This window comes from Hyalella azteca, unplaced genomic scaffold (genome assembly GCF_000764305.2).
Source record: "Hyalella azteca isolate HAZT.00-mixed unplaced genomic scaffold, Hazt_2.0.2 contig11709, whole genome shotgun sequence".
NCBI classification, from domain to species: domain Eukaryota; kingdom Metazoa; phylum Arthropoda; class Malacostraca; order Amphipoda; family Hyalellidae; genus Hyalella; species Hyalella azteca.
In genome coordinates this window covers 248118-263219 of record NW_025941696.1, presented here as the reverse complement: position 1 = coordinate 263219, position 15102 = coordinate 248118, and the positions used below count along the sequence as shown (strand labels likewise).

Below are 15102 nucleotides of genomic sequence, written 5' to 3'. Positions count from 1 at the left end.
GGCGTAGGCAGTTGAGATTTAGATAACTAAATCCTATTTTATACGAGTTGACGTTCAACTTATATGTCATCAATGATTTCGCATTATCATCTCTTGTTTCGTGCCTCACGTGTGGTCAGCTTTATCAATCTTTTCCAGTATTAAAATTTCAAATCAGTAACTATGTAAATAAGTTTCTTGTTTCAGTTTATCAAAACCTCCGCCACTGCCGGCGAAGCAGCGGCCCCGCAGCCATGCTCGTTCTTCCTCATCGACGTCGGGCTCTCCGCTGTACAACTCAGTCACACAACCGACGTCCCGTAACGGCTCATTAATACGGTCGGAGGGTAGCGAGTCCGTCAACTCGAGCACCGACCACCTCAGTCACCGCAACTCTATTGACAGTGGCGTTAGTGTTGCCAGAGATAGCTGTGACAGGCTAAGGTCGCGATCCAGTCAAAGTGGTCTAGATGCTTCAGACTCGGGAACATTGAGACTCAGTTCTGCTTCAGCCACCAACACCCGCTCGCCTTCACAGACGTCACCGGCTACAAGTCTCGATAGTTTCAACCATGACCAATTTGAGTAAGCAGACTTATCATAATTGAAAATCTTGTACTGTTTATATGATTTTATTTCCAATTAAATCGAAGAACAATAATAAACTGCTAATTTTGCACTAATCACCTCTTGGTGTCGGTTAAACATTCTTTCTTCGTTTATTTTTTTATTTTTTGTTGAACTTGCTATTTAAGCAGACTAATGATGTAAGCATTTTATTCTCTCTGTTATGTTCACACTAATGTCACACCTCTCAGGCGGAGATGCTCACTCGAACTGGATGACCCCAAGATGGACCTGGCCTCCTCAGTCTCAGCAAACTGCGCCTTCACTGAGAGCCGACAGAGCGTCAGACTCCTAAGCGACCACTTTCCCGAGATGACGCCGTTAGTATATATTATATATTCTACAACTTACCGCCTATCAAGTTTTATTATCTTTAATTTTATTACCGAATCGGTAATTCATCAAAAAAATTTCCATTTTGATAGGAAGTTTGGTCTTTCTGATATATCGCACTGTATTCCATTACTATTAGTGTTTAACTCCATTATTTCAGCTTTTTAGTTGAATTAGAATATTCAATGTGTAAGTGAATCACGGCTAAAACGTTATCTTGGAGTGACTCATCGGTCCTTTATATTTGCAGACTTGATTCCTGCAGTTTGACCTACCAGAGCATACAGGTAAGGGAAAACATGAGCTTTACAGTTATTTAATTAATTATATCGCGGCTGGTATTTTAAAAGCTTTTTTCTGTGGTACTGTGAATTCACTATATTCAATTTCTATGATGCATTTATCATCATTGTCATAAGCTGTGCGAACTGTTCACCAGTCGCGTTCAAGCTCGACCGCTTTGTGTTGCATGAAGTTTTGATTCAGCCAAAGGGTAAGCTTCATCGAATGCTTCTAAGTCCTCTCTACCACTATACGTTTGTTTCTATACTTTTTATTTTGCAGCTTGTATGTATTTTGTCCAACTGTGCTGCCTTCTCTTTTGATCGTATGATGTAGGGGTATTACTGTATTGTTATTACCGTCTATTTTTTCGAAAGCACCTGTATTTTTTCGTCACCTGCCAGTTCTGATTGAAGTTTTTATTTACACAAGAGCTTATATTTAAAACTTATTTCTTTTACAGATCTCACTGATTTCAATTAGAATGTAAGAGCCTTGCAATGCATTAAAGATCCTCAAAGTTTCTAAAAGTTACCTATCGTCAGTAAAATCTTAATTTCAGGCATTTTTTATTCCTTAACCCTCCCGAAATAATTTTGAATCTTTGATTCATGTCACACGGTATTTCCGAACGAATGTTGATCTCTCCGCATGTATGTCGCAATGGATTTCTTTACGTTGGGTATCTCACAGACGGAAATGCGGAGCCGCAAGAGCAGCAGTAAAGTTAGCGAGATGAGCTTGCATGTGGAGAATAGTTCCTCAATTACTCAGCACCTGTACCGCGTCAGCACTGCATCCACTGCACGCTCATCCACATCATCTTCATCATCCACACTTTCGTCAGCCAGCGAGGTTTGTCTTGGTGCACTGGAGTCTTAATTTTCTCCAATGCTCGTGGAAAACGAATCGTTGTAATAATCTTTGCACAATTAGCGCTTATGTTTGATCGTCTAATAGTGATACTGCTTCTCGCATTATTCAATGTACCAACTGAGAGCTTTTGAGAGAGGGCAGAGTGCACTGCCGTGCTAGACACGAAGCATCGGTTACCAGCTTACGAAACAGCGTTGTGATGTACATGAATCAATGTAATGGTCCCAATGTGTATCCCCAGTGTGGCATTATCGTGCTAATACCTCTTTGAATAACTGCTTCATCAATATTGTGGACGTTTATTTCGAGTCCCAAGCCGATCTGCTGCGCAGGTTTTAGAGGTTGCAGTGTGATATTTCTTTGCAATGCTAAATCAATTTCATTGTACCGATCAGAATAACTTCAATTATAGGTAGTATTTCCTAATAACAGATCTGTATCAGTTTGTATAATTGTTAGTAAAGAAGATGATCCACTTCTTTGAATAAGCTCATAACTACGTCTATGTGATTTTTTCTGTCGGATTTTTATTATATTCTGTGTTAGTTCTACCCGCTATTGTGTCCTGTTATTACGTCAGCTAATAAGGCACGTCGTTAGATCATCACGTCACTCTTGCCACGTAGTCACGCGCTAATTTTATAAAATATTTATGCTATTTAAATTAAAATCTACAAATAATGAATTCAAATAAATAAATAATATGAATAATAATAAATAATATGAACAAATAATGCATCTCAATCTTCAATTAAATGAGAATTCCAATATACTGTGCGCCTTTATCCTATTTTTATTAATGAGTATAATGGCGAACTTCCGTCATTTCTGGAGATTTCTCATTTTCTTATTATCTGTTCCTCAAATATTATTTTTTTCGTCCGTATATTGAATCTTCAAAGTCACTTTCTCTCTAGTTTCTTTTGCTATTTGTTATTGCACTTATTGATATAAAGTACAAATTATGTTCACGTATTTCATGAAGGGCGAGACGAATGGTTGCAACGTACTGAGCTTGTCGGTGCCGCCTCAGCTGCCCGCCAAAACTCGCAACGCTTCGCCTAACAATGCCTTGTCAACTCTACAGAGGGTAAGCTGCGTTCTATTCTTAATTTATTCACTTACTGTCTTATTTTATGGAAGTATTTCGGTGAGTGCGACACTGCGCTGGAGTTGCCGGGTGTGTGCAGCCCCTGTTGTTAACGCGTCCTTGTGGCACAGTCTAGTCTCTAGTAGGCTTTTTTTGGGACAAGAATTATTTTCATGTCAACTAGTTTTTATATCAATTGTTGTGATTACATTCACTTAATTATAACTAGTAATAAATTTTCATAATCTCATGTCATTTCTTAATATCATGAATTTTCATAAATCATAATCATATTAATATTCGATCTATTATGATATTAATCGCTTAATTTATTTCACCCTTCAAAGTGTCTTTTATTGTTGCGATAGAACCTCATGTTTCTTCATTTATATTGGCTTTTGCGGTAACTTGCAAGCCTACTCGAGGTTACATTCAAGAAAATATCATCCTTTACATTATAGTTCAATTTTCATCGTGTTTCTCCACGAACCTCGTACGGCATCGTGTAATTGTTATCAAAGTTATACCACTATATCATATCGCACAGTAAAAATTATGCAAAATCTTTCGTTTATTGCATTGACTATCAACCTCAGTTGTGATGTATAATCCCTTCACCACAACGCATACACGTTTATCTGCTAGTAACGCCATTCCTACACTAATCGTTGATAATAAAATCATTGAATATCTCCTGTTTATCAAGGCAGCATAAATATCGTTATTTACCCAGAATGTTGTGAGTTGCCCAAGTCCCGACCTTCCTCCCAAGAAGACGTCGAATGGTGGCAGTATTAACGGTAACGGCTACAGCGGCAGCAACAGCAGCATGCTCAGTAACAGCAGCTCCAACAGCAGCGGCAGTAGCGGATATATTTCAGATGTACCGCCTCCTCTTCCCGCCAAAGCAAGACACTCGAGTAAGTTTTATTAGTCTCCCCTGTACATTTAAAATATTCCATGCTATGGAAGTGACTAAGCATTCATCGCTAAACTTTAATCTTTTATTCTGATATTTTGCTTGAATTCTTAGGTCATTATCCTTTTATTGCACTTTGATTTCAGTTACTAGACTGGGAATATAATTTTGTATCTTTCTCTTTCACTTGGTGAAATATCACTTGCTATTAAGAGGAATCAACATGGTACACGCAAGGCCTCCAATTCCATGCGTGTGGAATTGGAATTGAAATTCCTATTCCATCCATGCCTCCAATTCATTCTCATTCATATTATTGGTGATGTCTTGCAGACGTTGGCAGATACGTCTCGTCATTGTGTGAGACCTACAAGCCCGAGTTGCCGCCTAAACAGAAGAAACAGAGCTTACCGAACTCATGCGCTTCGCAAGACGGCTGTCCCGTGGCGGCCCTACGAGCCTCCGACGACAGCGACAGGCTCAAGCCAGCGGACGATCCCGAGACACTCGAGTAAATCCAAAAACAATAAAATGGTTCATCGTTATGAGTGGAAGTGATGAGTTATAGGAGTGAATAAATGGTTATGAGCGCTGGATCATTATTACGTGTGGAAGTGATGAGTTATAGGAGTCAATAAATTGTTATGGGCGCTGGATCATTATTTCGTGTGGAAGTGATGAGTTGTAGGAGTGAATAAATGGTTATGAGCGCTGGATCATTATTACGTGTGGAATGTGGAAGTGATGAATTATAGGAGTCAATAAATTGTTATGAGCGCTAGTTCTTTATTACGTGTGGAATTGACGAGTTATTGATATGAATAAATTCGGTTATTATTTGTAGGTACGAGTTTAAGCTGCATTCATACTGCAGATACTTGGGTGTCAGTGACGTAGGAAAAGTCTGAACGACGGTCGGCGGTAATTATCTTTTGAAGAACGTTTAAACCTCTGTATTTTTTTCCTCTTTACCACGTTCCAAAATTATTTTTTAAATTGATTTTAGAATATTTGTTCTATGTTGCATGGATTGAAGCCGTTCCGTTCATTCATGCCTGACCAAATTTGTTTGCAGGTCCCCTATGAACCCCGCACGTGAGGACGACCGAGGGGTCTTGGAGAAGTTCAACGCTGAGGGCTTCATCTTCGTTAGTCCCGGCGAGGGGGACGAGGGTCCCAGCGTCAGAGGGGGCAGCCCTGACGCTCTGCTGGTGCACGCCTGCGCTGCCGACGAAGGTTTGTGGGGCCGCAATGTTCAATGTAGAATCATTCGTTTGCATTAATAAAATAATTTTTACTGTTACATTGTTCAATAATTATGGTTCATTGTGTTACATAACTCGATAGTTTTTGACTGTTTTGTTGATGTCCAAAAAATGGCTGTTCCCAACGACGGACTACATCGTGATGCGATGATGTGATGTTTATGTTCAAGTTCAGATAAACGTGGTTCCTTCGAGTTATATGTATAGTATATCGTCACATTTAGGAAAGTATCTCGTTCAGTCTAATTCTAATATATATAATGTATTTCGTTTTTTTTTCTTTGTCCAAACATAGAGAGACTAAATGAGGAAACACTAATTTGATATTTCTATAAATTATTTTTTTATTGAAATTTTTTATGATATCTGTACTAAATTAGTCATTCTAAATTTTCAAATTCATGTTGCAGACCCCCTGGCAGATGACGGTACAGAGTTCAAGGATGCGTTTGTGGCAACATACCGAACGTTCATGTCTGCTGAGAGCGTCATCGAGAAATTGCTTCACCGCTACAATAAATTTAATGGCTCCAATGAACGCTTGGCTAAATTAGCAACGACAAAGTCCTTTTCTTTATTATTGAGCGTTGTTCAGTATCTTGCCATTACCGACCTCGACGTTACACTACTTGAAACTGTCTCAGATTTTCAAGTAGACTTAATTCGTGCAAGCGAGATTGCCTTAGCTAAATGTCTGAGAATAGAACTGTTGAAAAAGTTAATAGTTCGGGCATCCCTGCATTTACCCAAAGACGCGCTCACGTCAAAGAACATCTCGACGAAGCAAATGACGCTCATCGACTTCAAGGCGCACGAGCTCGCCGAGCAGATGACCGTCTTGGACGCTGAGCTTTTCGATAAGGTTAGCCTTAATGTGCAAATAAGATCTGTGTTGTGTTGTTGTAATTGCCCATCCTGGTAGTGGCGACTAGGGAGGGGGGTGATAGGTCAGTTTTTCCGGGCACTCGGTACCACTGGGAGTTCTACGACCATCACTGGCTCGCTGACCCGCCAGAATCATTTGATTGCATTACACAACACCCTGGACAAGCCAGGTACTCATTTATCAACCAGAGTTGGATGAATAGCTGAGTTGACCATGAGCTGAGCTTAGCGGGAGAACTTGTCCTCAGTGGGACTCGAACCCGGGCGCTGGGTGCGAGAGACAGAGTCGCTCACCACTGCACCACCACAGCTCCCAAATATGATCTCAAACTGAATTGCTTCATTCATTGATAAGCTAAATTGGTTATTAGTTGTTGGTATTTTTTTAACGTTAATTTCGACAATCGAACAAAATATGGGAATAACTTGTATTATACACTTATAGTGTCATCTCGCGGCTGCTGAGAGTCTTGTTTTATTTTTATTTTAGTTTTTATCAGTTTTAATTAACACAATTGTCTTCATAATTTTCAATTTTAACCAAAACCATTTGCTTCAGGTGGAGCTGCCGGAAGTTTTGAAATGGTCGATGGATCAGAGTGAAGAATCTTCGCCCAACCTGAAGAAGTTCACTGAACACTTCAACAAAATGTCCTATTGGGTCAGGACTAGAATCCTCGATCAAAATGACCCCAAGGATCGCGAGAAATATGTTATGAAGTTTATAAAGATCCTTAAAAATTTACGAAAAATTAACAATTTTAATTCATACCTCGCTATTCTCTCGGCATTGGACTCGGCTCCCATACGGCGTCTTGAATGGCAGAAGAATATCACTGATGGTCTGAGGGAATATTGCGCGCTTATTGATTCTTCAGCTTCGTTTAAAGCCTACAGAACTGCTCTGGCTGAAGCAAGAGCGCCTTGCATACCATATATGTAAGATTCTGAGCGTCAGACATAAGAAGAGCCTTCCACATTATGATTATTATTGTCTTGACCATAAAAATAATCTTGTACTCTTGATGAATTTTCACGCTGTTGAACTGGTTATTTGATGAATTTTCATTCTGTGGAACTGGTTATTTGATGAATTTTCATGCTGTTGAATTTGTTCTTCCATTACTTGCTGCCTTTATTACTACTTATTCTTCTGCGTTGAATTAATTCTGTATACTTGCATTCTTCGAGTTATTAGTTCAGTGATATCCTAGTTGTCTTCTTCATATTTAACTGGAAGCGATACCATTACAGAGGCCTGATCCTGCAAGACTTGACGTTCGTCAACATCGGCAACACGGACTTCCTCCCTGACGGCCACGTCAACTTCACCAAGCGGTGGCAACAAGCCAAAATTCTCGAAAATCTTCTTTACTTCAGAAAAGAGTGTGTATACTTTTTGATACTATATTTATTTCTTTTTTTTTATCTTAGCACTAGTAGTACCCTATAACAGTACTGATTTGAATGCTTAGAAGCTTGATATTGTGAGCTACTACTTCGAGGTAGAACATTGATGCTTTATTCAAACTATATCTTACATTTGTCACATGAATGCTTATCTTTGATGAGCGTATTCTTGTTTCTTGCTTTCTCTAAATCTTTCCTATATTTCAGAAAGTACACATTCAAGAAGAATGAACAGATCATCGATTTCTTCAACGACTTCGAAGACTACAAGGCTGAGGACGACCTCTGGGAAATCAGTAAACAAATCAAACCTAGAAATAGCAAGCGTCTGAGTTAAGCCCTCGAATTTTTTACGCCCACTACTCCTTTGATGCATAAGAAAAAATATCTTACCGTTTGTTCAGCTAATGTGAGAAATTTAACTGCAATGTCAAGCTCTCCGATTTGGTTTAGTGATCGTAATGGCTCGGTCTCTGCACTCTCCGTGTATTCAAAATTATTCTCACAATATCAATATTTAATTGGGGGCTGAGAGAGCTCTTAAAGGCTTTTAATGATATTTTAAAAGCAGTGTTGTTACTTTTACTCAAGACGAGTTAAACTAAACGAAAAATGTGAATCCAATTGTTGTAATTTTCTGTGTTACTTTTTTTGCTGACCGTCTTACTTACGTAGATATTAATGTATATTTAATTTTCGTTTATTTACCCGTTCAAGTGATTTGTAGCAATTCTACTTACTCTTAATTTTCGACCTATGAGTGGAGATGCTTGGGAAAAACAAGTAGAATTTCTCTTTTTATTATCGGGTAGAAAGGAGGCGGTAATAAAGTAATATACGAAGGAAGTAATTCTGAAGCTGTAGGTGACGCTCTAGTCCTACTGATGCCTAGGACGTTGACGTGGCGTCTAATACGTTGAGGTTCTGGCGTCACGTTAATGTCTATTATTTTGTTGTTGGTGGCCTGAATTACTGGTGAAATAGCTCATATTGAGCAACTGTAGTGCGTGTGTATGATGAGCGTTAATGCAACGTATGCGCATATTATATTTCGCTGAATTATCGTATTAATATGGTGCATTGCTCAACATTTACCAAAACCATCGAGCTGAGTAGTTGCCCTAATGTTAATGGTACGTTGTGCTGTCAGAAGATGAATTTGATTCATTGAAATGATTAAAAGTAAGACGACGAGCTATTGTAAATTTTTGTACATTGTTGAGTCACAGCAAGCGAGCATCGAAGTAAGCGATACAGTTTTCTTGAATTGTAAAAAAATGTTTGTGTTCCATCAGCTGGAACTGTGCTTCTGCAATTCTGATTGGATTTTTGTTGCCATTTATCTTGTACTTATAGGAATAAGAGACGCTAGGCATTTCTATACCAATGAATTTATGTTAAACTATTGCAAAACATCGAATGTACCGTAGTGTTTGTGTAAGCGTGTGTGCTTAACATAATCGCTAGTGGCACCCGGAGACCAATTCTTCATAATGTTGCATATATCATAATATTCTGTCCAATAGCTAGCATTTAAACCAAAGACTAAATATTTGCTAGAAATGTTTTAGTATAAGGACTTGTTGGCCAGTTTCGTTTCGCCCAACGTGTTTAATAATACATGCAGCCTCTAAATGGCCAAGGCAGCCTCATGCAGCCTCTAAATGGCCAAGGCCTCCTCACGCAGCCTCTAAATGGCCAAGGCCTCCTCACGCAGCCTCTCGATGGCCAAGGCATCCTCACGCAGCCTCTAAATGGCCAAGGCCTCCTCATGCAGCCTCTAAATGGCCAAGGCCTCCTCATGCAGCCTCTAAATGGCCAAGGCCTCCTCATGCAGCCTCTAAATGGCCACAAACACGCAGGATTATATTGTGCACGAGTTTTTATGTCGAAATATGCTACATAATTTTAAATTTTTTCTGAAACGATCCTTTTTATATTAAGGATTATTTTCACAGTTGGTTTGCTCCATAAACTTGACAAGCAGAAGAGGAAAGTTTCCGATAAAACCTCCATGAAGGCGGTAGCAAAAATTTCTTTACTTGAATTATTGTGAAGCTCAGTGTTAGATTAACTAACACGCTTACCCATCTATTGTTTTCACGGTGTCTGTCATGTGGGTAATATGCCGTCTTATTTTTGTGCATTTAGCCGTTGAATAATTAAAGGCCTCAAAGGAATGGTAGCAAAAGAGGGCTAGTGTCTTCTCTGCAAACACACGATTGTTAAACCTTAAGATCTCCCTTATAATAATTACTGTAGCATAGATCTTAGCAGCGTAATCAAAGAGTCGAGGCTGGTCTGCCTTCTTAAGGTTCCAGCTCCAAGAGAGGATATAACCTTTTTTTCTATGCAATATTTGATATTGCTCTTTGTCTGCCGGGCAGTTTCAGTGATTTTCGTCAAGACTGAAATGTTTTATTCTCGCGGCAATTTTTAATTTGTTCGCCTGTGCTTCGGTGTAAATTTCTAGTCAGTTTTGAGTCATAGCAGCGGGCAGTTGTGCTGCCATATGAGCCCGTGTCTGGGCAATAATTTGAGCTCATCTTCGTCTGGTGTTCCATGTACTTTTCACCTGCCCATCACCAGCACTGGTCGACTGTGGTTCATGCTTGCTGATTATTCCGTCAGTATTTCTCTCTTCATCTTTTCTTTCGGCTTTTTCCAAATCAGTCCAAAGCACGGAACAAGGAGCGGAAAATTTGATCTGTGCAACTTCGTCATTATTTTTTTTAATCATTTCCTCTAACTTGGAAATTCAATTCAATTAAAATACGTCCCAAACTTTATTTTCTAGAATCTGGGTTGAGATGAGCTCGCTTGATCGCCCACCGCGCGTTCGTATGGCGGGGCCGCTGCGACGATGAGACTCGCTAGGTTTTTGACGTCATCGATTATTGTACAATCGGTCCTGCATTTCATCTTGATTTGTGTTCAGATATCAGATTTTTATTGAATTATATATTGATTTCGATGATACTGTGTATTTTCTACTGAATAAACTTCAGAGGGTGAAACTGAATTATTTTCCTTTGTGAACCCTGTCACAAACCATAGCCTATTTATACTTCTCCTGAACACCTCCTAAATCATTACAAATTTTTTAGCAATCCATCGTTCTGAATCCATCACACATGGTTTCAAATTAACTTAATTTCTAGAGTTATAGGTAAACTTTGAGGCGATAAATAACAAGCTCAAGACCACACTTTTTTTATAAATTGTACAAATGTTCAGTATTCACCCGCCACGCAAGGTTGAATTCGACGCAGTTTTAACTACGCCGTCTGAATTATTCTCCGCTGCTGCCGGTAGACAAGTCATGTTCAGAGTCCACGTCAGTCAAGCTCCTGCTGAGCTCGTACTGGTCATACACGTATGGGTAAACATTCGCGTAGTGGATCACGTTGAACTTCCTAAAGCCATGCTTGTAATAGAAGTTCAAAGCCGGGACGTTGCTGTGATGTGTGAGCAGCTCTGCGGACCTGCAACCGATGTCACGAAGCTCCTTTTTGGCAGCAGAGAGTAACCTGTGGACATCAATAACCTGTGAACCAAGGTTACTTGTAGACATCAATAACCTGTGGTCATCAGTAACCTGTGAACCAAGGTTACTTGTAGACATCAATAACCTGTGGTCATCAGTAACCTGTGGACATCAGTAACCTATGAACCAAGGTTACTTGCGGCAAGGTTATTCTCGGCAGAAACCTTGTGAGCTTCTTACGTTATCTTCAAAAGTACTAAGATTTCAAACGTATGAAGTATGATTGTGCATCATGCAGACAACTGAATAAATGTGCATCATGCAGCCACACTTAAATAATAAATATTGAATGCAATCAATTATCTATTCTGTTACAATGTTCTTTCTCAACGTGGGACTGGGAATTCTCGTTTTCTTCAACGATTAAGTTCACTACATCTTTAATATAACAAAGTATTAATGAAATATATTGGTTTCAACTTTTAATTGGACCATATTGGCTTGTAGCCGATTTTGACTATCTGGACATCTTTTCCACCAGAATTTTCACAGCTAGTTGGGGGTTTGCTTCTTCCCCCAACTTGCTCTTCCGATCTTGCTGCGTTCGGCCACCTCGCGGTCATGAAAATATTAACATATCTTGCTAGCAGCATGATGGTAACCTTTTCCGGCTTCTCAACCTGGATGTTTCAAGAACAAAATTGATTCCAAATCTGCTAAATGAAATGAACCTCGTAAGAAACTTTGTAAACAATTAAATTTACAGTTAATAAGTCACCTCGTTCCCAGCCCGATTCCCCGAAAATTCTTTTGGATGAAAAAGCGCGTGATGACTCCAATGTCTGGTCGGCTGCTCTGCTTCACTCCTGCCGTGGCCACCACACGACCGTCCACCACCGCAACCAGGAACTGCCTGTGGTCATATGACAGATCATTGGTCTCATTGAATTACAAATGATTCACTAGCGTAACCAGGATACCTGCATCATATATGCTTATTATGTATATACCTACCAAGCGAACTCATTACTTGACAATCTTCCTCTGTTGCCAAGCATAACTCGCCAAAAAGCGTTAAATAGGAAGCCAAAAAGCGTTAAATAGGAAAACTTGAAAAAAGTGAGATGACTGATATTCATCCATATAAAAATATCCTCACCCTTTAGGCTTTGCAAAAGCTGTCAGGACATTGATGACATCATCCCCGGCTTGAAAAATGTCCACCCACTTGCTGAAGAACACCAAGAATCGTATTGTTTCTTCCACTAACGTCACTGAAAGACCGACAGCAATTGACTGAATGACGCTCCACTGCTCAAAGAAATGTCGCTTGTTATTGCTAAGATTATTGGTTAAGCAAGAGGATATCTATGAGTCAATTCATTTAGAATCCCAAGTTGGTCCTTTAGCATGATTTCTGTCGCGCAACAGCATTGCCTTCAGAAGTCCTGGCATTATTCGATTGAATTGGAAGCTTAAACCTCATAAACATCATCAGATGTGTTATCTAATTAGTAATGAATATAAACGCGCGGGTAGTGCGCTCATCTTTGTATTCAGTCACTGAATCTCTTCTATCGTTCTTGAGACAGTGAATTTGAGCCAAGCAACTCTGATAACATCGCATGAAATTATTTCAAAGCTAAGTTCAAGCAACACGGTTGGATAAAAATAATTCCTTGTATTTTCCAGTCTTTAATGTACGGTCAAAATTTTGAAAATTACAAACTGCCATTCACTTTAAATAGTAGAATGTAAATTTAACCTCATCAAAATTAGCATGATTCCAAACCTCGGTGAGGGTGTGCACAATAATGGTAAAAACGGCCATCATGGTGTACGGCCACGGATGCCTGATGACAAATCGTAACTGATGAACTACGATATCAACAGCCATGTCGCGCTGCACTTCTCTAGACAGTTGAACGACTTGACTGCAGTCCTCCTCAGTGACGGGTCTGATAAGGATATTGTGTGCCATGGCATGTGGTGACGTCACCGTGCAGTCGTCCCAGAAATTCTTCACCTTGCAATATTTTTGCCAAATAAAACTGGCTTCACTTGCTTTATCAGAATATGAATTTAGTAACGCGGTTAAATGCAAATGTTTAATCAAAACTTTTTCAAGTGACAATTTTTTTTGGTTATTATGACACGATCGATCCGCAAGGTCACGTAAGTTCGGCTCCGGCACACAGTGGCAACAACCACAGCGCACTGACGCAAAACCTCGAGATGAGGCTCGGCATGCAGGCGCAACGAACGTACAAACCTAATCAGTGCTCTTATCATGAACTGCAACGTTTGTGGCAAGCAACACTTGACAGGGTCAGGCACGCTTATCCTGCCCACTGAACTGCAACGTTTGTGGCAAGCAACACTTGACAGGGTCAGGCACGCGTATCCTGCCCACTGAACTGCAACGTTCGTGGCAAGCAAAATTTGGCAGGACCAAGCGCTCTTTAGCCAGGCATGTAACATCCAAGGCACCGAGATGCATGCAAAAGTTTGCTCATAAATGAGGTAAGTTGGGCTCCCGTTGGCATTGCTTCTCATTTCATCAGCAATTTTCTTTAATTTTGATGTCAGCCAGTCTTGAATCTAATCACAATTATTAGCAAATGACAATACAGACTCTTAGCCTGTCATTAAACTGATCCGATATAACGAAATTTGCACCAAAAACTTCAAAATTATATTAATTTAATTCGTGTCAACTTTTTATGATAATCATCAACAAGAAACATTACAACTGTTATGTTCATCCATTTATATTTAACTCATGTGAATATAACCGGGAAATTTTCAATAAAAAAATACGTCAAGTTATCTCAAGACTGACAACTTTTTGACAGTAGTAATAACGTGAATTTCGATGGTAAATGATGCCGCAAAAATTTGAATGAGCGCGGCGCTTCATGTTCATGTACGAAGAAGATTGATGAGACTGGCAGGCTGCAGCAAAGATCATTTCTCAGCTGCAATGATGAGCGCAACTTGACAGACAACTTGTTTCATTACGCGTTCTGCAGCTCAGCACTTCACGCACGGCTTGAGTAATGAGTATCGTTTGCGTTGGTACTTACATCGAAACCTATTGCAGAAGTTGTCTCCTGAAAGCAATTAGAGTGCATCTAAAACTTGCGTATTAATATTAAATTTATTTCCCAATCTTAAGTGGCAAATGGTGCCTCCTGATGGCACTTGCCTAATGACATTTTTTATCTTAAATCACTATTGACATTTCTCTAGTGATTTAGAATGCGTAGCAGTTTTAAAATGAATAAGAATTTTACACCCAAAATTCCCTGCAAATTGGAATTTGGTTATTAATAAGCTCATCTATAGAAACTGAATTGAAAATTTAATCTAATTTATGATTTGAGGCATAGACTTCATCGACTCCAGACATAGACAATTCATCGACTTAAGAGGAAGTTTAAAAAATACCAGAGCGGCCCATTTTTTCTATTAAACATTGAAAAAAATTTATATAAATGTTGTTTCAGATCGAGTCAGTCTGAAGCCTGAATGAAATAAGGAAGCTTATCAAGTATTTTTAAATTTTTATATTGGATGAATTTTAATATGCAGCTTCATCAAACCTATCTCGAGCTCTTTAAATTTTTGTTACCACGTACAATTCTTGCCAGTGCCTATGTATTGCCTTCGTCTTACCTGCGCTGCATGCTGGCTGAAAAATTCCACACTTTCCATGGGAATCATGGCACAAAGAGCCAAAATTAGGGTAAAGGTTGTCAGAAAATACATAGAAATTACAGCTCGCGATCTGCGACTTGAAAGAGTTGGATTTAACATATTGATCAACTGAGCTACCCTTTTAATATATTAATATTTTTAGTGCATTAATTCTTGTTTTCTAAAATGAAGTCGCGATGCGAATGGCAAGTTTTTCTTGTTGACCAATTTGATTTTCTATGCATTCATT

The 15102-nt window shown here is 39.3% G+C and overlaps 2 protein-coding genes across 13 annotated transcripts in view; one reads left to right on the top strand and one right to left on the bottom strand.

The window, feature by feature from the left end:
• LOC108672797 (guanine nucleotide-releasing factor 2) overlaps positions 1–10683 on the top strand; it is a 77254-nt gene extending 66571 nt beyond the window's left edge. For 8 of the 12 annotated variants that reach the window (XM_018160540.2, XM_018160532.2, XM_047882966.1 and 5 more), the window contains 12 exons: positions 187–564; positions 798–926; positions 1190–1226; positions 1915–2076; positions 3083–3187; positions 3921–4107; positions 4440–4617; positions 5182–5342; positions 5782–6233; positions 6816–7195; positions 7511–7642; positions 7874–10683. In XM_018160540.2, coding sequence (XP_018016029.1) covers positions 187–564; positions 798–926; positions 1190–1226; positions 1915–2076; positions 3083–3187; positions 3921–4107; positions 4440–4617; positions 5182–5342; positions 5782–6233; positions 6816–7195; positions 7511–7642; positions 7874–8003 — 2431 coding nt within the window. In that variant the 3' untranslated portion in view covers positions 8004–10683. The remainder of the gene's footprint in view (positions 1–186; positions 565–797; positions 927–1189; positions 1227–1914; positions 2077–3082; positions 3188–3920; positions 4108–4439; positions 4618–5181; positions 5343–5781; positions 6234–6815; positions 7196–7510; positions 7643–7873) is intronic. The other 4 variants (XM_047882961.1, XM_047882963.1, XM_047882962.1 and 1 more) reach the window with 4 other exon arrangements.
• A 179-nt stretch (positions 10684–10862) lies between these two features.
• Positions 10863–13358, bottom strand: LOC108672794. Its single transcript, XM_018160529.2, has 4 exons — positions 12946–13358; positions 12313–12464; positions 11932–12066; positions 10863–11196 (listed from the first exon to the last, which is right to left on the bottom strand). The coding sequence occupies exons 1-4, from the start codon at positions 13132–13134 to the stop codon at positions 10959–10961; spliced, it is 714 nt and encodes a 237-aa protein (XP_018016018.1). The 5' UTR covers positions 13135–13358; the 3' UTR covers positions 10863–10958.
• Positions 13359–15102: the final 1744 nt, after the last annotated feature.